Here is a 22,413-nt window from a genome sequence, read left to right as displayed (position 1 = left end):
TTTGAAACATGTTAATATTCTAACTGCGTGTTACCCATACAATATTTTAAAAAGTAAATAATTAAATTTAAATTTAAAAAATGACACAGATTGATTTCAATTTAAATTAAAAAAACTTCAGCTCAATTTACAAAAATCTTGCTGAATTAAAAATGTATTCTATTTATTTTATGTCAAGTTTAATATATTATTTCAATTATTATGAGTATTTCAATCTGAACTATTTCCAAAATAAAACTGAAGAACAATTCAAAATAAACTGAAAAAATGTGAAATCTGAATGTAATTAGATTGTGTTGGATTGAATTTTAAAAATTAATTGGTTCGAATCAGTTTTTGGATTCAACTATAAGATCTAGACCAATCCAAGCCGGACTATATTAATTTGCCTTATTAGGGACATGCATATACAAAGTGGTATGTTTAAGTGTTTAATATTTTAGTTCACTAATATTATGAAACAAACTATAATGCAAAGTTAATAATCAATTAGTCATAAGGTAGATTTACTAAAGTTAACTTGATATGACTAAAAAATATATGTTTACTAATTAATATATTCCTATATGTAGATAAAATGTTTATAATGTAGAGTTGATATTTTTTTGTTAAATATAATTAAGTTATTATATTTGTTTTCTTCTTGCATAAAATAGAAGAAAGAAACCAATGTTAATTATGAGTATATCCAATTGTTTTCTTTTTAATGAAAACATCTTGTTATTAATATAATGTTTTTAACCATTGTCTTGACTATAATATGTTGTGTGGTCTTTGATATAATTTTTTTTTAAATTTATACAATAGTTTTTTGTTTATATTAACACTAGCGTGTCGACAGACACTTCGTGACTGCCGATCCGCATTATTATTTTATGATGTTAAGTAATAAATTTGTATTTTTTATTTTAGAGAATTATAATATTTTTTTGTATTTTTTTATTATAATATCCAACTTAAAGTTAGATATATTAATTATAGTTATTTAGGATTATATGATTTTACTTTAGAAATAAGAAATATTAAGAGTAAAATAGGAAAATAAAATTATGGTGATAATTATTTCAAGTTTTTGCTTTATATATAGATATATAGATGGTGATATACACAAAGTTGTGAACTTGTAGCATTATATCTTTATTGAAATAGTACTGTAACAATATTAACATGACTGCTTGTAAATTAGTCAATTTAAAGTGTATTAAACTTAAATTTTAGTCATGTTTCTGACTTTTGAAGTAAAAGTATAGATTTCATATCTTTTATAAAAACGAGTATAAACCAACACAAACTACATCTAATATTTGGTTCTAATAAGATCAAATTTCTTAATATAAATAAAATAAACTGAACCACAAATGAATTTTGTATTTAGATTGAGTAATTCTTTTGCCTAAAAACCAATCCAAAGCTAAGAGCTCACACACTTATAAATTATTATAAAATTGTGTATTTATAATCCTTCCAAAATCATAATGCAAAGAAATATATAATTTAATTTTATTACTAAATTCTGCTGACTAACTTTTAACTTTTATTATCAAATCTTTCTAAAATTCTGAGATATCATTTACTCATATAAGTTAAGAAACTTCATAAATTCATTAAAAACCTTCCTAAATAACCGCTCACAACAACCCAGGTTCATGCACCCATTCATGTAAATATCCTCCAACCTCCTTGAATACAAACGTGATGTAATTGTAATTAATTATTAATATATTATCTATCATTTACTTATTTATTTTTATTTAATTAATAATCAATAATAATTAATATATGAATATATTATGATAGAATAAAAAATAGTTATACTTCAGTCTTCAACCATACTCCCCTTAATAAAAAGAGTGAATGATCACTTAAACTTTTTTCGTATATTAATTTAATCTTCCAAAAATTAAAAAACTAGAATAGTTTTTGATTGTAATATATATATTTAATTAGCGTAAAGATTTCTATATATAATACTATATTCATTATTTATATTTAAAAGTCAGGTTCAAATTAAATATAATAGATCATGCAATAATAAAATAAATATTATTTATACTCTCCTTGTATACATATTTTTCTTTCCATATTTTTTTGGGTTAAGAATCAACCAAAACAAAATAGATTTATTATGTATACACATTTTTTTTATACAATCAACAAATTCTTCATCATTCATTAATTACTGTTGAATCTCAAATAAAAGATGACAAATTTTAAACTCAACCAAAATATATCCTCAAACAAAAAAATACAAATACCTTATAACATTTTACTTTTCTCTCTTCACTCTTTCTCTGTTCCACCGAAGAGAGAAAAAAACACTATGGTTCTTCTTCTTCTTCGTATGTCAAAGAAATATATATAGTGTGAAACATGAAAACGCTTAAATTGAAACCCTAGATTTTTTCTTTCTCTCACTAAGGGTTTCAGATTGAATAATCCTTCGTATTTATTACCTTTTATTCATTATCATAACCCGTTCTGTTTTTTATTTTATTTTTTGTTTTCCTCATCGTGGTGTTGGAATTAGGGTTTTGAGGAATTGGTTTTGTTTTATAAATTGAAGCTGTGAAGGGGTTTTAGGTGTGATGTGATTGATTTTCTTCTAGGGTTTGTGGTTTTTCTCCCTTCAATGTGGAGTATGATGGGTGAGTCAGATAGAAAACGACGTCACTTTAGTTCCATATCACCTACAACTGTTGCAGCTCCTCATAAGAAGCTTCCTATCTTGCCTATCTCTCGGGACAAAACGGTTGCTGCCTCTCTTGCCTGTTTTAATTTTCCATGAATTTGTTTTATTTTATTTTCGTGTATTAAGTTCTTCATTTGTTTTATGTGTTTTTACTGTGTTAATTTAATCGTTGAGATTAGAGGGTGAGTCTCGGCGCAACAGAAAGGTTGCATGCCTTGTGGATTCGAGAACATGATTGTTTCAAATCCTGGGAATAGTCTCTTTGGGTGTGAGGGTAACGCTTCCAGATCCCACTAGGTGGGAGTCTCATGCAGTGGGCTGCCCTTTTGTAATTTAATCGTTGAGATTGTTTGTTGCTTGAATTTTGATGGCATGGCATAGGGTTACTATCAGTCGTGTATGATGATGATAAACTAGAAACAATCATTATTCTGTAAATTTGGTGTTATTCGTTACTTATATGTGATGTAGAACTTGTGTCTATGTGGTTGAATTTGAGTGGCTAAGCATTGCTTTATCAATTATGCATGATGCTGAACTAGAAACTTTGTGAGTAACAGATGTATCTTATTCTGAAAATTATGTATTACTCGTTACTAATATGTAATGCAAAAGTTGTGTCCATTTCCTTGAATTTGTAGTGGCTACTGGCTAGGCATACCATTATTTATGCATGATGGTAAACTAGCAATTATGCAAGTAATATCGTAATGTGAAATTTACTTATATGTGATGTAAAGTTGTGTTCATTTGATTTAATTTATATTTTGTAGTGGCCAGGTATAGAATTATGCATGATGGTAAACTAGAAATATTGTGAGTAACATGCCAGCTTATTCTGAAATTTATTCATATGGGATGTAAAGTTGGGGTGAGGATCCTCTCCAATACTTAAGAGAAAAGTACAACAAAAACAAAGAAAAAACACAATGTGATGTGACAGTACTACCCCTTAAATATAATATGACAATTCTCTCTTTAAAACCAACAACAAAATCGACAACTCCCCTCTGTAGCACTGGAGAGGAGTCTGCTTTGTAAAGTTGTATCTATATCCATAATGTTCCAAATCCCGAAAAATATTATTACCTTATGGGACTTTATTTGAATGGTGACATTGATTGTGTATGTTTTTATTATGTCATTTACCAATTGCGTATGTTTTTATTGATTCCATATATTTCATTTACTGATTCACCTCATAAGAAGATCTGAGCTGATAAGCAATGTCACTGTTACCATTAAAACAAAGGCATTTTATTCTTATATTGCAGTTCGACATTGCTGTACTTCAGTTTAAAAACCAAAAGCTTACAGAGAAATTAGAAACACAGAAGTTAGAGTATACATCTCTTGAGAATAAACTTTCTCAACTGAAGTTGAGGCAACAGCCATATGATTCCACATTAGCAGTGGTCAAGAAGTCTTGGGAGCAGGTAATTTGGTTCCCCTTGTTTTTGCCTCCTTCAGCACAGTGATATTATGTGGTTGTGTTAGTTTGTTTAATGATTTCTAAAGCAATCACATACTGAGTACTGTCATCTTCTGCATATAGCTGAATAATGATTTGGAGTTGTGTTCTGAGCGCACAAGAGAGTCTAGCTGCAAATTGGATTCCAAATTTTCATCAATCACAGGAGGTGAGGATCATTTGCTCATGGTATTTTGTGTTTTCTTCTTGCAAGACTATGTGATTTAATTCTTAATTTAGTTTATGTATTGACACAATGTATTTTATTGTTCCATTGACATCTGGGCCATAATTTATCCTTGTGAGAAGTTAAATTCAAAGTTGTCACTAGGGATATTGATCCCTAATATCTATTGAGTCATTATATAAACACTTAGGCAGTTCTCCATTAGGCGGGCTTAAATTCTTAATTGTGTTCCATCATACGTATAGTTAGTTCAACCCTTATGGCCTTATATAGTTATATTTCTACAACACTTTCTGTTACCTAAACTCTTACACATTTTCTCACTCCCTATCTCTCTCTATGTCATTATCATATCATCAATCACATCTATCACCTCCTCTCCCTCTCTTCCTGACACCATCCTACATCCCAAAATGGAGTGTAAGATAAGCATTTTTATAGTTGTTTGGATCAGGCAGTCTGATAAGAAAAACCTGCTACCCAGGCTTTGGTCCTCTCTGGTCCTTCATCTGAACAGGTTTGCTCACTCGCCCAGTCAAAACCTGTGCAAGATCAGGGACTAACTTAGGCTGCACGATTGATCATTACTGTAAAAGCTTTTAAAGACCTTGTGCATGTTTGAATGCCCTTAAAACATATATTTTCTGGAAGCAAAAAGAGCTATTCCAAACACACGTAGTTAATAGAGCTGTGCAAAGTGTAAACATTAATTCTACCTTAGGTTTTTTGTGGCCTAGGTGCTTTATGCTGACCTGATTTTGGGTTGTACTATTGTACTTAATGGTTATGCTTTTTAGGTCTAGTTAGGTCTTTGTTCTGTATTTAAGTATATAAATAAATGTTTCTTCTTCGTTTCATATTATGCTATTACTATTTGTGGGTACCTTAATTGCTTTTAGGATTGATCTCTAGTGTTAGACTTTCTATGATTGGTTTGGAATCTATATATGGCATTATTGATTTAATATAATATAATGTGTTGTTACTCATCACTCTTCTTTGTTACTTTTTTTGGATTAAAGAAACGATAATTGCAAAAACTTGAATTAAATAGAAAATTTATGGAGAAAGTTTGGAATTATAAGAATGTATTTTCTCTCTTCACTTTTTCCCTTCATCCAAACAAGAGGAAATTTCAAATTTTGAAGTTTCCTTTCGTTTATATTTCCACCTTCTATGCAAACATAGTACCAGTGTTTTAAATTAGTTGCATATGTAGCATATAGTCTTTGGATATTTGTTTCTTCTTTTGAATATTATCTGTTCAGAATATTTGTTTGAAGCTAAGGTCATGGAATGATGGTTGGAATATTCCTGCTACTGGTTTAAATGTTGTTGTCACTTAACCCATTGACATGTCTATTTTTCTTTAACACGTCACTAAAATTATGAATTCTTTCCTATCTAACCATCCTTGTTTCTGGCGATTACAGAATGTATATTTAAATCAATCAATTTTGATATTCATGGGAAGCTGTATTAAAGATCTGTGCGATTACACATGTAATAGCTAATGAGGATCATTTGATTTGTTTCCCAGATGGTAGTCCATCAACTGTACAGGACGATTTCCTGAGCCGACTTCTGCAAACTGGTGCTACTGAAAGTTCCTCTGCATATAACTTTGCAACCCAAATGGAAGAGAATAGAAAAATTACAACTGAAAAAGCTAAAAGCAGTTTCAAAAATATAATGACAGCTGTTAATAACTTATGGTGCCTGAAGGATGGATTACATACTTTGGTACTGAAAAAGCTTCCAGGAGATGGTAAAATGAGTGTCAACTGTATATATGATTGTCAACTGTATATATGATTGTCAGCTGTTTTGCTTATTCCTTTGAAGCCGTCTCTCAGCTTGATTGGTTACACATTCTTTTTGTAGTTTCATGCAGGCAGAACTTGTCCATTGATCTTGAGGAAGTTAGAAACTTAAGATTGACATTCAGTGAACTTCATTTAAAGCACAAGTCTTTAGCAAGTGAGCTCCTATGTCGTAGAGACCTTGCTATAAAAAATAAAGCTGACCTTGAAAGGTTAAAAGGTAAAATTTTCTACCGTGTTCTAAATCATTTTTAACTTTATCTCATACTATGATATACTGTCATACCGTGAAATCTTTAAGTTCTGTGTTTACCATTGTAAATATAGTTTTAGTATAGGGCATAAGGAAAAGAGAGAGGTAGCTGTAAAGTGTGTATATTATTGGCAGTGTTGTTAAATAGCCACCATGGTGGATGGCCGTGGCGTTTTCTAGCCAATCGCCATTAGCAATTTAAAAAAATCCGCCATTTTAGAAGAATGAAATTAGGATACAGTTTGTTGTTGGTTGGAATGACCATTTGAGAAGAATGAAATTTGCAGTGCAATTTTAAATTTGGAGAAAGGCAAAAGAGCATATTCTCAATGAGTTTACTTTTGGTTCCTCTCAAAATTGTTGGGATGTTGTTCAGCCTGACCTCCTCAGTGTATTTGCGTAGCTCTTCCACAATTGTAACCTTTTTCAATAAATCTGCTTTTTATTTCTATTTTTCCTAACAAAGATACGCTTGTTTAATGTTAATGTCCAGCATTTTAAAGATTATACCGAAAATTGTAGTATTCAGGTTGAGTGAGATATTATTTTATACCATTTCTAAAAGAATCAAAGTGCTTCTATTCTTGGTTGGAAAATTCTGATGCAGCACTGATTGCTATTAGGTGGTGTATGATGTTAAATTTTTGACAAAAGAAGGTCTAGCTTTTAAGATGGACTTGAAGAAAACTTATTATAGTGTTAGTTGCTATGTTCGGGATAAAGTTGTGGAAAGGGAAGGGTTTGGTGTGGTATGGTTGAACTGGATTTCATGGTGCTATCTTTTGCTTCCTTTGAGATCTTGCTTAGGGTCAGAGGGGAGTGAGGCATGGAGATCTTTTATCTTTTCCCTTCACTATTGTCGTTGATTTGCTTAGTTGTTTAGTTCTTAGAGTTGTTGAGGCATGGGTCCATTTCTTCTTCATGTCAAAGACAAGAGTTCTCATCTTTATGGAATATAGGCAGAACTGGACCTGCATGCCAAGCATCCCTTTATAGCCTAATTTTTTAGTTCTTTTTGAACGAAAAGGTGATTGGATAGGAAAGTTCTTGAATTTTCATTTCTCTTTCTATTACAAGGGGTATCTTGTGCTTTGGATATTGTTGAATCAGAATGGGAACAGGGTGGCCATTACTATTCTAGTGTTTGTTTCTCTCTGGAATGGATTCACAGCATATTTTTGTTCTGTTTCTGCTTTCAGCATTTGGAATTAGGATTGATGAACTAACGAAGATAAGTAAATGGAGATAAATCAGGAAGCTATACAAAATTGAAATTAGTGTCACCCTTTCAAGAAAGAATCATGAATTTAGGTTTGAACGTAACAATGAATCGATTTCTTCTCCATGTCGAACATAGAATTTATTTGAGATGTATGAAACCATTCATGCGCCTGCACCTAATAGGTAAATCTTCTGGAAAAGTTTGTATGAGCCAAGCTATTAGAGCTTGACAAAGTGATATAGTGTTCGATTCTTGCTGCTTCTTATATTCTGATTAAAAGTCGTGAATCGGAATGGAAAGTTTAGGCCTGAATGGAACCAAGAATCTGTTTCTTATCCATGTCGAACATATGATTTATTAGAGATGTAATAAAATTATTCATGTACTTGCGCCTAATAGGTAAACCTTTTGGAAGAGTTGGTTCATTATTAGAGCTTTGACAAAAAGGTATATTGTTCGATTCTTACTGACTCTACTATTCTGCATAAAAAGTTGAATTCCAGCATATGGTAAAATAGGCTATTGTGTTGCTCATGGTACATGCCTTAATGGCTTTTGCTTGAGGATAAATATTTAAGATAGTGAGAATATTTGTGTCAAATATTTCACAAAAACTTCCCAACTCTATTCTATAATCTTGTACATTTACTCTTTTAATTTTGCTATAGATTGCGTTTTATTATGTTTACACTTTACAATGACTCTTGCTAACTTAAAAAAAATATTCCTCTCTCTTAATTTAAAATTTATGTTTCTATGTTGCTCTTATATTAATTTTATATCTTTCATGATAGTCGTGTCATATCCTATAATTTTTAAAATGTTTTATCCGTGCATCTGAATTGTATCATATTCATGTTTTCTAGAAGAAAAATAAAAGGAAAAGTTTTGGAAAAGGAAGGCCGCAGAAAAGGAAATCATGTCGTAGGAAGGAAATTTTTAAATGTTTTATTTGTGCATCTGAATTGTATCATATTCATGTTTTCTAGAAGAAAAATAAAAGGAAAAGTTTCAGAAAAGGAAGGCCGCTGAAAAGGAAATCATGTCGTAGGGAAGAAATTGAAGAATAATTAATGCATTACCTAAGTAGTGATGTTTGAAAGATTAGTATCTGAGGAACGTGAAAATAAATCAGACTTCAGGATTAAAAATTTTATGCAAAGAAATATATGGCTTAGTAAATGAGGAAATATTTAAAAGTATAAAATTAGATGTATGTCAATGCTATTAAACTTGAATTGCCCTCTTGAGAAAGAGTTCCATATCACTCATGACTGTTGATGTATAAATTAGCTGTTTCAGATCACCATTTGATTATAATTTAATGAAAATGTTGGTATGAATAAGCTAAACTTGAGCTGTGTGTATTTTTTATATTGTATTCTCTATAGATTTAAGTTGTGTTTTTGCTGCTGAAAGTTTAATTTGGCGTTGAATTTTTCAACTGTCCAGTTCGCGTGTAGTTAAATTTGTCTACTTTTCCGTTTTGTCATTTTCACCTTCGAAGAATATTTTTCGTAGTTGCTTTCCCCTTATTTTGTAGCTGTCGAGGATGTGGATATAATCTAGTTGTTTGAATGAGTTTCATGTTTTCTCCTTATTTAACCTAAGCAGTAAATCCCAGTGCGATCCTGGGCTTTCTCGTGATTACGTTCTGGCAAAGGGCATTGCCGGGATGTCATCCCAGTCCATCATCTTGGCTGTCTCGAGCCGCTATCCCAGTTTTACAGTGGGATCCCACTGCGATCGGGATAACATGGGAAATGACTTTTTTGCCCTCACTTTCTCCTATGCTTTTGGACTCAATTGTCTTTTCACTCCACCCCATCCCTAATTCAAACTAAAGGTTCTTGGCTGAGCAATTTTCATGCCATTAAACCAAAACATCGCTATCCCCAATTCCCCATTCTCAACTCTCTGCTTTTATTTCACGTCATTCCTTCTACAAGCCAGTATCATCTAGTTTCAGCCATGGCATCATCTTAGCCTCAGGAACTGTCATCTTAGCCACCACCTTCTCAGTTAATCTTTTATAGGATTTGAGTTATGTCAATGATTTTTGATCTTTACTTTTCATTCGGGTGATATTGGATTTGAGTTGTCTTAGTTATGTATTTTTATACATTTGAGCATTTATATGTGTATTGTATATATACTTAATTTCCCTAAATGTCCAAAGCGTAGCCATCCCGCTAACTGTTATCCCATTTTTGGTGTCGGCCTCTCCCCTCTGCTATCTGGGATTGTCTACTTAGTATTTAACGTTGCTGTACCTATAAAGGGCTGAGAGAAATAAAAGAAAGCTAGATCTGATTCTATTATACATTGAAGGATGGTTGTGATATAGAGTTTAATCAGTTTATTTGTCTTGCTGTTATTGATTTTTAGGTGAGCTGGAAAGCACTGTTGCAGAATTAGAAGAGAGCAATCAGAGTCTTGCAACTCTTAAGGAAGAGAGAGAGGCTGCAAAAGGGGTGGTTCTCCCAGTCTTAAGTGGCGGAAGTACACAGGTTGCTAGCGATAAGGCCAGAGATAAGCAAAAAGATTTGCATGATATGGAATCCAATCTGAAGGAGCTACTGGTATTTTTGTTGAATTCTTTGATTCTGTTTTAAATTTCCTCTTACATAGTACCTTAATTATTGAGTTTCTCAGGATCAAGTTTCATCTCAATTAGTGGCACTGAGAAGTCTTCATGAGGAAAGAATAAGAATATTACAGCAGTCGTGTGATCTGCAGGTTGGTTTTCCTTAGTATTTATTTTCCATTCCTATATTATTGCTAGTGTTCACGTTATAGGATTATATAATGTTTATTTTCTGCAATACAGCTACCCACCCACCCCTCACAGATGCATACATATTATATGTATTTTCTGTTATAGTTTTTGACCTGGGAATGATTTCATCAGAATACATTGAAGAATATGAAGTGTATTACTTCTTCCCGTGCTTTCCAATTGGTTAGAGACCAGATAGAAAAATCAAAATCCAGAGTTCTTGAATATCAGGCTTTGTTTGAAAAACTACAGGTTGGACTGATTGCTAGTTACATTATGCCATTTTATGTTGTCTTATTTTGTAGTGCACATTTCTGGCTGATTATTTTTCTGTTTTGCGATATACTTGCAGGTTGATAAAGATATTCTGGCATGGAGGGAGAAGGAGTGGTACATTAAAAATGATATAGCAGATATTTTTCAAAGATCTGTCGCTGTTTCTGATTCAAGAGTAGCTGATTTACGGACTGAGATACAAAAAAAGATAGATGAAAGGACTGTGATCGAAAATAAGTTGGAAGAGGAAGCACGAGAACCAGGTTATGAATATTTTCCCCATTTTTCATAAAGCATGCTACCTTATTTCTGGATTTACTATTGCTGATGCATCTGTTTTTTCTTCAGGAAGGACACAAGTTATTGCCGAATTTAAATCGCTGGTTTCTTCATTTCCCAAGGAAATGGAATCTATGGAGACTGAACTAAGTAAGTTTAAAGAATCAGCTTCAGATATTCATACTTTGCGAGCAGACTTGGCATCTTTTGATAGTATTGTTGAGAGAAAGGTTGGTGTATTTGTTTATGTGAACCACACTATTTGTCACAATACATGACAAATTTACATAATTATTTTTTATTTGTTGTGAACAGGTAAAAGAATGTAACGTTTTATCTGTTAAGTCTGCTGGTCAACTTGCTGAGATAAACAGGCTGCATGCTGTGGTATGTTACTTCTATCTGATTTCTAAAAGTTATTAGTTGAGCTAGGTTTATCTCATTATTTTTAAGCTCTGCTCGTCCAATTTTTGCTCTAGTGAAGAAATTATTTTATATCCTATTTCTCTAGTCTTTGTAAATTACTCTGGGATCTATGCTAAGCTAAGCAGGAAAGCAAAGAAGAAAAGAGATTCTGAAATATGGCTTTTGTGTATATCATGAAGTGTGGTAGCTGTTTATTCCTTTTTTCTTTATATTTTCTGTTTTATTATTGAGTGTAACTCGACACAAATGCTTGTTGTTAGAATATATGAAAATTTGTCACAATACTGTTATTGTATCTTAGAATATTTTAGAGTAATGCTTCAATTTGTTTCATTATTTGATTAGGAATAGAAGCCTACTATAATATAAAGAGGACTCTTGGGTTTTTCCCTTGGCATTATCCCATCATATTATCAATATCAATTTTATATTATCCTCAGTCTGTATTCTATCTTTTGGTGGGACGTACACATTATAAGACTGTTAAATTGTGTAAAGGTCAAGATCAATTTTCTTTCAGAACGAGTGTTCAGTTACCACTGGAGGGCTACATGTTATGACATGGAGCACGTTGTAGGAATAATGGGTTACTGAAGAAGAATAAATATTTATTTTGGTCCTCTAAGATATGTGTGACATCACATTAGTCCTTGATTTTTCATCGTTTTCATCAAATCATTCCTTCGATGATAGTTTATGTTAGCCTCCCTCTTCTTCTAGAAATTGGGTAAACCTTAATTTGATTTACTTTCCTTACTAAGTTCTCTAACGGTATCCTCCATACATGCCCAAACCATCTAAGATGTGATTCTATCATATTTTCTACAATAGGAGTTATTCTAACTTTTTCCCGAATGCATTCATTCCTAATCCTATCTTGTCTACCTGTGTCCCTTTATCGAACACAATATTCTCATCTTTGCTACATTGAGTTAATTCCCTTAAGCTTGAGTGATACCTTTCTATCACATATGATATCCAATGTACTCTCCCATTTCATCTAGACCTCAATATGAATATTATCTAGTTCAACCAATTTGTCATTCTCTATAATTTTCAAAGTTTCTTTCATCTTCAACTCCTGAACTTTGGGATAATGTATAATTTTGATCCTAGAAAGACTTAGAAATCAATGCCTTGTCAATGAAGATTATTTATGATAGAGCATTATGGCATCATTCGATCCATGTAGCAGACCCCACGTAATGGAATTAAGACTTGGTTGTTGTATAATTTTAATCCTCTTCATTTGTGTTTAGCCTATTAGACTCCAAATTATCATGGATGTTGTTGAAAAGCTTGTAAAAATTGTTCTTTCATCTTTCTTTAATATCTTTGTCTTTCAGCAAGGCTTTTCCATATTTATCTTAATGTATTTCACTTGGTCTAAGTCTCTTTTGTTTTTCTCCATACCCTTTTGAAAGCCTATAGATGTTTCTTTCCCCTCCCATGCTACCTAGTGATTTGAATAATTCATCATACACTCTATCTCTCGCTTCGCTCACTGTTCTCTTGGTGTCTTTCTTTGCTGCCTTGTATTTTGCTCTACTTTCAATACTTTTACATCCATTTTCTACTTAACTTTGTTTGCAATGCTTTTGTCCCACCACCATGATTATTTACACTTTTGGTCCAAAGCCTCTAGATTCAATAGGTGTTTCCATTGCTATCTTCTGAAGTCCTCTAGTCACCTCATCCTGCACTTCCTTGTGCCTCCTAAAGCTCCTTCGTTTCTCACCATTCAATTTCCACCACTTGATTCTTGGGAGTTTATCTTGGCATTTTTTGTTCACTCTATTCTTAACCCTTACATTCATAACCAAAACTCTATGTTTAGTCAAACTCTCTCCAGGTATGACTTTACAGTCGAAACAAACTTTTTATATGAAGTGTTCCTCCCTTTTAAAAACACACTGGTTATTGTAAAATCAAAAGCTCCATAGAAAGCATGAGGTGGTCAAGTAATTTAAAAAATTATGAAGTGTTTTTTATTTTATAATTTGAATTATTAGAGAAGTATCCAGACTGGATTAGAACAGTATGGTAGAAAGCCCAAATAGATAGATTAGAATAGTCTAGAAGGATCTAGACTAATTTAGAAGAGAGATTAGTTGTTATTGTTAGTACTTAGTTAGCTGCTATAAATAGATCTCACTCTCACTCTTGTAACTAACTCTTATCTTTAAAAAGATTAGTTCTCTCCCTCTCTATATTTTCCACTGTTTACATGGTATCGCACTGCTAGCAATGGCCACTGCCGCCGCCTGGACCTCGTTGCTCTCCGCTGTGTACATGAATACAAACTTAATGAGGTTAAAAGAAATTACAAAGAGAAAGGAGGATAAAGAATCTTCCTAAGCAAAAGGGCAAAACAGGAAACAACCAAGAAAAGAGTGACAATCAATGGAAAGCTTCCCAATCCTTCAACATATCTCTTAGTGATACACAATTAAAATGCCATGCGTTATAACTAGATAGATTCAAAATGCCTAGTCTTATCACAAATCAAGAGATGTTCCAAGGGAATCTTCTTATAAATATGCACACCAACCAGATTCATTAAATTGTATCATAGACTGCACACTGCCACCAATATTTACCCTATTTACTTTTACCAAATAAAATAAGAATATAATCTTGAAACTAAAATGCACAATGTGGAAGGAGGATATGTCAATAACATTGAGATAGTTAGAACTGGTTTGTAGAAGTAAACAAGAATAGTGAAGTTATGGTAATTCTTGCGATTGCATATCATATATGCATTATCTACATTGCAATTACTTCAATTATTAATAGGGTTTTCTAATTTGATTTACTACGCATGGTATGCCTTTATGTGCGAGTTCTGCATTGGGAATGATAACTGATGACAATTAACAATATTTGTAGTCATAAATGCAAGCAGTGTCTGTGAGATCATGTTGAGATGATTTTCTATTATTTTTTTCTTTTTATTGTTGAAAACTTTTTCCTTTGCTTTTGACACAGGTTCGAGGCTTGAGACAGATTGAGCAACAGGATAATTTGTTCTTGGAAATGTATAGATATGAGTCCATTGATTCAAGGTTATTTTTTACCTAGACTTTAACATTCTGGACCTACATCGATGTTTAGAAATAAATGAATCATCATTCAGGGAATTAAACTAAGAATTTCTTTTATGGATGTGAGAATAAATGTTAATAAAGCCATCTTATCAAAAGGAAAAAAAATATGGATGGGAAGGATGAAACTGAGTATCATTTTATTTTACCCTTGATGGTTTTTTCTCTCTTGAAAAAACAGACGTAAAATGTGGGAGTCTGAATACTGAGTTTTGCCACAAGTTATTTGTGAGCTGTTGTGGATGTATTATTTACTGGACTAAAAGTCAAGGTTCTCTACCTATCGATCTGGTGTGTGTGTGACAATTAAGTTGCAGTTTTACTGCCTCGAATACATTGTTTAATGAGAGGGAAGAAAATACAAAAAAGGGCGGGCTAATGCTCGGGGCTCCTAGTGGGGGTGGGGGAGAGTAGATGTAAACAGTCTTACTCTCATTAGCGAAGAGGTAGTTATTGATGTTTGAACCCATGACCTCCATGTCACAAGACAAGCAACCTTACCATTATGCCAAAGCTATGAACCAAAGGACAATTTGCTAATAGTTTTACTGAGGCACTTGACGGGGAGTAACTTGGCTATATTGTAACAAGTTGGGCACACTCATGGTCGATGCTCGAACTTGGTGGGAGTGTTAAGCATTAAGAGGGTATTTTAGTGTATATGTTTCCTAATCGTGTTACATTCCATTGGATGTAACTTAATTCTCGGTATATAATTTGCACTCTTGCACCCAATTAATGTACCATTCCCTACAAGGCTGCAATATTTAACATATTTTAAATAAGTCCCCCCCTTAAAACTTGAGCAATTTGACATGTAAGCTTTGGCTGTGATCTCAATATTTTGGCTGGGCCAGTAACTTGGTGAAATTGTGTTCTCAATTGAGACTATTAGGGTAATTGCCATGCTATGTCTGGTAAATGCATGGAATGTAATATGTGAATCAGTAAAATTGGTCTGTGTCTGCAGGAATGTCCTAGAAGCAAGAGAAGCAGAATACAAAGCACGGGCACTTGTACAAATGTTGACATCTTCTCTTGATGAGCACAAGTTAGAACTTCGAGTTAAGACAGCAATTGAAGCAGAGGCCAGATCTCAACAAAGGTTGGCTGCTGCTGAAGCTGAGATAGTGGAGATGAGACAGAAGTTAGACGCTTCTAAAAGGTTATCACTAATTTGGTGTTGCTAATTGAAAACTAATGTTTATTTCGGGATGCATGTTTCTGTTTTGCATGTGCTCACTTTAAGACATGTTAAATCCCATACTGGTTGAGCATATGAGCAACAAACCCACTATATTGAATAACTTGGGAAACCAAACCCTCTTCCATGAGCTAGCTATTGGGGTAGAGTTAGACTCAATCATTTTGAATATGTTTTCTATTTTATTTTGCCTCTAACTGCATCCTTGGTAAAGTTTCTTCCATGGTGAGGCATTCCTTTGGTTTTCTACTTTTTGGTTGCTTTATTTTTTTATCAAGAGTAAAGCGGGTTGACTATGGTTGGTGAGTAGATGTTACCTTTTTTCTTTATTGCTGGTTCTTCCAGTTGCTTTTTCTGCCTTAAGCTTGATTAATTGTTTTTGAACTGTTATTCAACAAACAAATAAAAACAACACATTTTTTGAATCATTAGGTTTTGAACTGCATCTTGTGCAATTCTTTCCACAACTTGAGAGGATCTGTCTTTTTATGTTGGTATGAGCAATTTGTGTGTTTGACAACGAGGTTCCAAGTTTTGAAGCCAAACTAGCCAAGTCACTTTATCGTTCTTCCATATATACTTCAATCTCCTCAATCTTCACTTGGCTGCTGTAAACCTAAGTAAATCTTGTTTTCTTACTGAACTAAATCTCATTTTCTACCTTTACTTGACAGTCTCTTCCACCCTGACTTTCTTCTTCAATGCACCTTCTTTTCCTTCTTCCTTGCATAATCCCATTGTTGGAATCCACCATCTTCCTCGCACAAACACTTGGCACAGAAGGATTTTGACAGCATCTTTGTTTCGGTATTACCCCAGCAGCATCTACATCCCATTTCTACAAGTTCCTGCTATACTAACACTGTTGGTGCACTCTATACTCTGTTTTTGGAATTTAGTTAGTTCCTTTCCTGCATCCCATACCTATTTTGTGCAGGGTCTTCCTCTCTATTTTGACTTCTGTTTCAGCCTGCTCTGGTCAAACCGTCCTATGTTGTTATGGTTTTTGTTATTTCTAACTTATCGTTGGTACTTATGCTTCACTGTAATGATGATTGTTTGGAAAGTATAAATTGTATTAATGACTGATGTGTATATGTGCTCTTCATTATAGCAGCCACCACGCTATCCACCCTGCACCTCTAGTGTTTTTGGGAGGTTGCATTTGTTAGTTCTCATGGATTTTTATGTTATGAAAAATCTATTTGTTTTATTCTGCTGTTGTATACCTTGAGGGCCTCGGAGTTGGAAACTAGATAACTTTGCCTATTATTAATGTTAGTGGGGTTGAATTCAATACATGCTTTATGTGAATGTTCATGAAACTTTACATAGTCCTTCATCTGTTTGTAATTGCCCTTAGTTACATGTTTTATTGTTTCAAAACATAATGTTTTACTATTTCAGGGAGATTTTTACACTGTCTGAGGTCTTGAAATCAAAAAACAAAGAAAATGAGGCTTACTTATCTGAAGTAGAGGTTGGAGTCTAATCTCAGTGGTGGACTGGAATTCTTCTTTACTGCATGTCAATTTTTACTAATTATTCAGCTTGTACAATGTTAATGTTAATCTATTGATGGTGGGATGATATTACGGCAGACTATTGGACAGGCATATGGTGAGATGCAAGGTCAGAACCAGCATCTGTTGCAGCAGATAACTGAGAGAGATGATTATAATATTAAGGTAGTTATTCTCTCTCTCTCTCTCTCTCTCTTAGAATATTTAATTTTGAAAATCATAGTAATTTACTATATGATATATTCTTTTTTATCTTCATGTGAACAAAACCCTTCCCGGTTTAAAAAAACTAGCATTACTGAGTAGGGATTTTAGGTTTAATTTAGCAGAACACTGAGGTAAGCTAACATTATTGTTCGGTTCTGGTTGTTCTGCTGCATCTTTCATTTGTCTTGTCATTCTTTCGTCCCTCGTTTTTATATTTCTGTGATTTGAAACTCAGCCATTGTTGCAGGGAGGCTTGACATAAGTAATCTATTTCCCCCTTAAATGCTGATAACTGTTTTTTCATGCCTTATATGCTTACTATCATTTTGTTGAAGGAGAGGGATGAAAAAGCCAAAAGTTACATATACAAGTCTATTTTTTCTTTCCTGCTCTTCAAAGATTTGCTTGTACTTGATTCACCTTTATACGAAGGCCTTTTACCTAAGTATCGTCTAATTTTCTATGAGATAGATCCAAATATCTACTTTGAATAAAAGTAGAGAAACAGCTTCTCTTAAGATAGTCTTAAATATTCTAAGATCCAATTAAAAATATTATCAGATATTCTCAGATATTATAACAATAATTAGCTCTGAGTAGGACTAAATATGTTTACATATGTTGATTCTACCAAACATTGAACAACCCAAACCAAAATTATAGATTGATTAAGGACTGCGATATTTAAAATCCGTGCAAATGCAACCTAGGGGGCACCATTCATAAGAGAATAGTTGGACCAGGGTTTGATTGAGATCAGACCAATAGGTGGGATGATGAGTTAGTTCTTCTGTTGATGCATTAGTTCAAGGCCTCCGGCCAAATAGAATGATCTTGATTGGACATAAACAATGGAAGCCAGGTATAGAAAATAATTGGAACACATAGGCTCTGCACATATTGCTACTGTGGTCAGGAATGAGGAATCCCTTGGGAAAATGTGTCACATGAAACTTGGTTTTTTGGTTCTGTAAAAGTAAGTCTACATTAGGTTTATTGATTGCAGGGCAGGACATACTTAAATAAATTTGGAAGATAACCATTTAGGTCAAAGCACAAGGTTCGAATTTATAACTAAGCACTAACAAACAAAATCAAGAAGACAAATAGCCGAGTTAAACCAAGGAAAACCCAAAAAGTGAAGCCCCACATGTCTATACACATAATCAGATGCCTGCTTTAAGAACAAAATAAGCTGACTACTGAATAAAAAATAGGAAAAAATCATCTACTTAGGCACATATCCTCACAAAATCGCTTATTTACTAATTTTTCACTGCAATATCAGCTATTGGCTTTTATTTGCTTGATGTCAACTCTAAATTAAATCTGTTTCTTGCATGACGAAGTTGTTAGCTATATTTTGGTATTCGTTATTACCGAAGCCTTGATATGTGTTTATATATTGATATTTGTTGCTTATATATTGGTAAACGTCGCTTTGGTGCAGCTGGTTTTAGAGGGTTTAAGGGCAAGACAAAAGCTGGATTCATTGGTCATGGAGAAGCGATCAATTGAACTTGCGATTCAGCAAGCAAATGTATCCCGGAGTTTATATGACACAAAGGCTGCAAGAATTGAAGACCAGGTAGCTTGGTCTTGGTTGAATCACACTTTATATATGAATTAGGGTTGGCTTTTGCTAATTGATAATTTGACGTGCAGTTGAAGTTTTGTTCAGATCAGATCCATAGACTTGCTCGGGACAAGCTTCAAAGTTCTGTCACTTTGGAATTTATACAAAGTAAGCTGTTTGATGTCAGAAGAACATCTCTGCAGGCTAGGGATACATTAGATGAAGTACAGTCTAAAGTCAGCAGTAGTCGAGTTACTCGTATGGAGTTGCAAGTAGAACATGAAAAAGAAAGGTAATTAGTCTGTAATGTATACAAGTTGCTTTCTTGGTGTGTGATTAGTACATAACGGTTAGGACCTTCTATTTTTATTTTCTAGGTTCGCCAAGAAAAGAATAGAGGAGGAGCTGGAGGCTGGCAGGAGAAAATTTTCACGCCTTAAAGCACAGAATGAGGGCTCTTCATTGATTGAAAGGCTTCAACATGAACTGGAAGAGTACAGGGAAATTGTCAAGTGCACTATTTGCCGAGACAGGACAAAACAGGTATTTTCATTTTTAAATACATGCTTCTGGGACCTATTAGTTGGTTTGAAAAACAAGTTTGAGAGGTCATACAAATATATTCTGTAAAGTGAATGTTCTGGAGTATCAAACATGAGATGTGACCATCAGCAAACCAAGCTCCATGTGGCGGATTTCATCTACAGGGCCGGGGTTTGAAACCAACTAGATGTACCTTTTAGTCAAGGTCAAGTTGATGCCTGAGTGGGATTAGTCCCACATCCTTTTCTAGTATAGCCAAAAAATGCCGTATTGAATGCTGGATATTATCCTTTCCAAATATTTCTTTGAATGCTGAAAAGAAAGTCAATATTCAATCTTGATTTTCAGAAATGACTTTAAGTCATTTCTAAACATTATGACTGATGTACCTTTCAGTTAAATAAATGTAATTGGATGCCCAGTTCTCTTGTATATTGTTGTCTATTTTTTTCAATATGAAATTAAAATTGTCTGGAGAGAAAAGGGGAAAATGCCAGGGGAAGGGAGCCCGATATGTAGTAAGAGATATGCTGTTGTAGACATGGCAGTTTTTTCTTGAATTAAATTTGAAAAAAAAATAGCATATTTGGCTCCATTTCTTGTTTGTTTGTAATACACTCATACAACTTTCTGTTTCTTTTTGTTCAGGTGGTAATTACAAAATGCTTCCACCTATTCTGCAATCGATGTGTCCAGGCAGTTACTGGAAGTAGGCACCGCAAATGTCCGCTATGCGGCACAAGCTTTGGAGCTAATGATGTTAAACCTGTTTATATGTAACTGGAAACTCAGTTTCGATAACATCCCGGTGTCCTTATAAATTATCTGATCAAAAGATCTGGTGTATGGAAGCCAGCAGGTTCAAGTTTATGCTTATGCCAACTTTTGACAATGAGCTTATTGTCAGGATCATTGAATTCCTGTCCTTTTCTCTTGGACCAAAACTGATTGTTTTTTGCGGTACTAGTTTAGTACCATTTGTACTGTTTCTTCGACCTGGGAATGTTGTTTAGTTTTACATTTTAGTAAACAGAATTTCGAGTCATAGGGAACATGAGATTTGTTCTTTGCAGATTTATCATAATGCATCTTCCAATGCAATCTGGAGAGGTCATGAAGATTTTGTTCTTAGACAGTAAATTTAATAATTCAAAAATATTCTAAGCCTGAAAGTGGCCATTATGGCAAATTCTTCAAAGTTGACCTGTGAGTGTGATAACAATTTGTCTTGCATCAATAGTTCTTTTCCTGTTGAAATTGCAGAGGAGAAAAACACAATTTTTTGGCTTCTAATGCTTTTGTATATAAGTTAGATTCGTTAGATTTTATAGGACCTTATTTTTGTTTTTGACATCCTGTAATCTGTGTAATGGTAGATGATATGCTCTGATGATATGATTGTAATTAATGTTGTGTAAAGATATCCAAGCTCAGTTCTCTCATATATTGTTAACTTATTTTTCTATTTTCCTGAAATTGTTTGTGGTTTTTCTTGGTCTTCCTCTTATTCTGAGATTTGGATCAACTTTTACTTGATATACACTCCTTATGGGGCTTCGACTACTCTTCTTTGCAAAATTGTTCAAACCACCTAAGGTGCGATTCTACTATCCTATCTTACCTACATTTAATGACTTGGAGAATTATATGATTCTCAGTCTGTGCTTCTATAGTATGCTCTGTCTGTCTTTTGCTAAACTTCTGCTCCATATACTTTGTATTACTTCAATTTTTTGAATTCGTGATTTTAAATCTTGTTTCTACATTTCCAACTTCCCATTTAATTCATATATCTATTCTCTTACTGAGACACTATCATTCCCAAAAATATGAATTGTGGCATTGGTTATTGGATATGTTCAGTGAGATCCTTTGTGTAGTCTCAAGGCAATAGGAAAATCTTTAGAGACATTGTCTTATATTTTTATGTTGGGCTTGACTCCATCATACATATCCTTGATTTTTGAAGATAGATAGTCCGAACACATTTCCTCGCTATACCTTTTTACAAAACATTTCTAACTTCATCATACGCCTTTTCCAAATTAATAGAGACTATGTGTCAGTCTTTTGGTTCCTTTAATATCTTTCTATCAATCATGGTCGACCTCTCTATAACATATAGCCATCATGATTGACTTCCCTAACATAAAGCTAAAATGATTTTTACTGATTTTCATCTGTCTTAACCTCCACTTAATTATCTTTTCTCACAACTTCATAGTATGACTTAAGAGCTTAATTCTCCCCCTATAACTTGTACAATTTTGTATGTTTCTTTTGTTCTCATTAATATGGATTAGATGCTTTTTCTCCACTCACCTGATGTCTTCTTAGACTTCATGATCTTATTAAAGAACTTTATGGGTCATCTTTTGCCATGCTCTCCTAGAATGTTTTAAACCTCAATATTTTCCTAGAATCTTTATGAGTCAACTTTATTTGGTTCAATTGCTTTCTCATTTTCTATCATTTTCAAAGTTTCTTTCACCTTCAACTCTTGAATTTTTTAATAAAAAATGTAATTTGGATCCTCCTCTTTTATGTGTAGTCTTTGGTAATAAAGAATCATGTCCCTTGTTGAAAAGTTTCTGAATATAGTTCTTCCATCTTTCATTCATATCTTTTGACCTTCACCAAAACTTTTTAATATGCCTTAAATGCATTTAGATACCTAAGAGTATGGTGCGTTATTTTGATACGATGTTGGCTATATGCTACTTAAGGAAGATTTCAGACATCTTCCCGTAGTTGGTGTGACAACATACTTGATGAGGTTTGTTGCCAACTCAACATCTCATCTCTTGTTAATGTAACAAGTAACCACAATGATATCATTTATGTTATT

The 22,413-nt window shown here is 33.4% G+C and overlaps 1 protein-coding gene across 2 annotated transcripts; it reads left to right on the top strand.

The window, feature by feature from the left end:
* LOC109352483 (E3 ubiquitin-protein ligase BRE1-like 1) lies at positions 2,281–21,021 on the top strand. 2 transcript variants are annotated; one of them, XR_002108363.1, is made up of 20 exons: positions 2,281–2,749; positions 3,964–4,125; positions 4,245–4,329; positions 5,888–6,115; positions 6,232–6,390; positions 10,034–10,227; positions 10,301–10,384; positions 10,557–10,676; positions 10,777–10,963; positions 11,049–11,209; positions 11,295–11,366; positions 14,397–14,473; positions 15,483–15,677; positions 17,124–17,196; positions 17,318–17,404; positions 18,897–19,034; positions 19,112–19,314; positions 19,400–19,565; positions 20,214–20,424; positions 20,639–21,021. XR_002108363.1 is itself a non-coding variant. In XM_019594484.1 (19 exons), the coding sequence occupies exons 1-19, from the start codon at positions 2,630–2,632 to the stop codon at positions 20,343–20,345; spliced, it is 2,643 nt and encodes an 880-aa protein (XP_019450029.1). In that variant the 5' UTR covers positions 2,281–2,629; the 3' UTR covers positions 20,346–21,009. The 2 variants fall into 2 exon arrangements, 1 of the variants encoding a protein (XP_019450029.1); XM_019594484.1 differs by having other exon boundaries at positions 20,214–21,009.

Source organism: Lupinus angustifolius, chromosome LG07, assembly GCF_001865875.1.
Source record: "Lupinus angustifolius cultivar Tanjil chromosome LG07, LupAngTanjil_v1.0, whole genome shotgun sequence".
NCBI lineage: Eukaryota > Viridiplantae > Streptophyta > Magnoliopsida > Fabales > Fabaceae > Lupinus > Lupinus angustifolius.
This window is presented reverse-complemented; position numbering and strand designations above follow the sequence as displayed.

What these genes read in the sequence shown, in the direction of transcription:
- LOC109352483 (XM_019594484.1), top strand. Translation starts at nt 2,630, where the DNA reads ATGTGGAGTATGATGGGTGAGTCAGATAGAAAACGACGTCACTTTAGT. An exon ending in GTAGAACATGAAAAAGAAAG is followed by an intron (nt 19,315 to 19,399) that starts GTAATTAGTCTG and finishes TTTATTTTCTAG; the next exon opens with GTTCGCCAAGAAAAGAATAG. An exon ending in GCCGAGACAGGACAAAACAG is followed by an intron (nt 19,566 to 20,213) that starts GTATTTTCATTT and finishes CTTTTTGTTCAG; the next exon opens with GTGGTAATTACAAAATGCTT.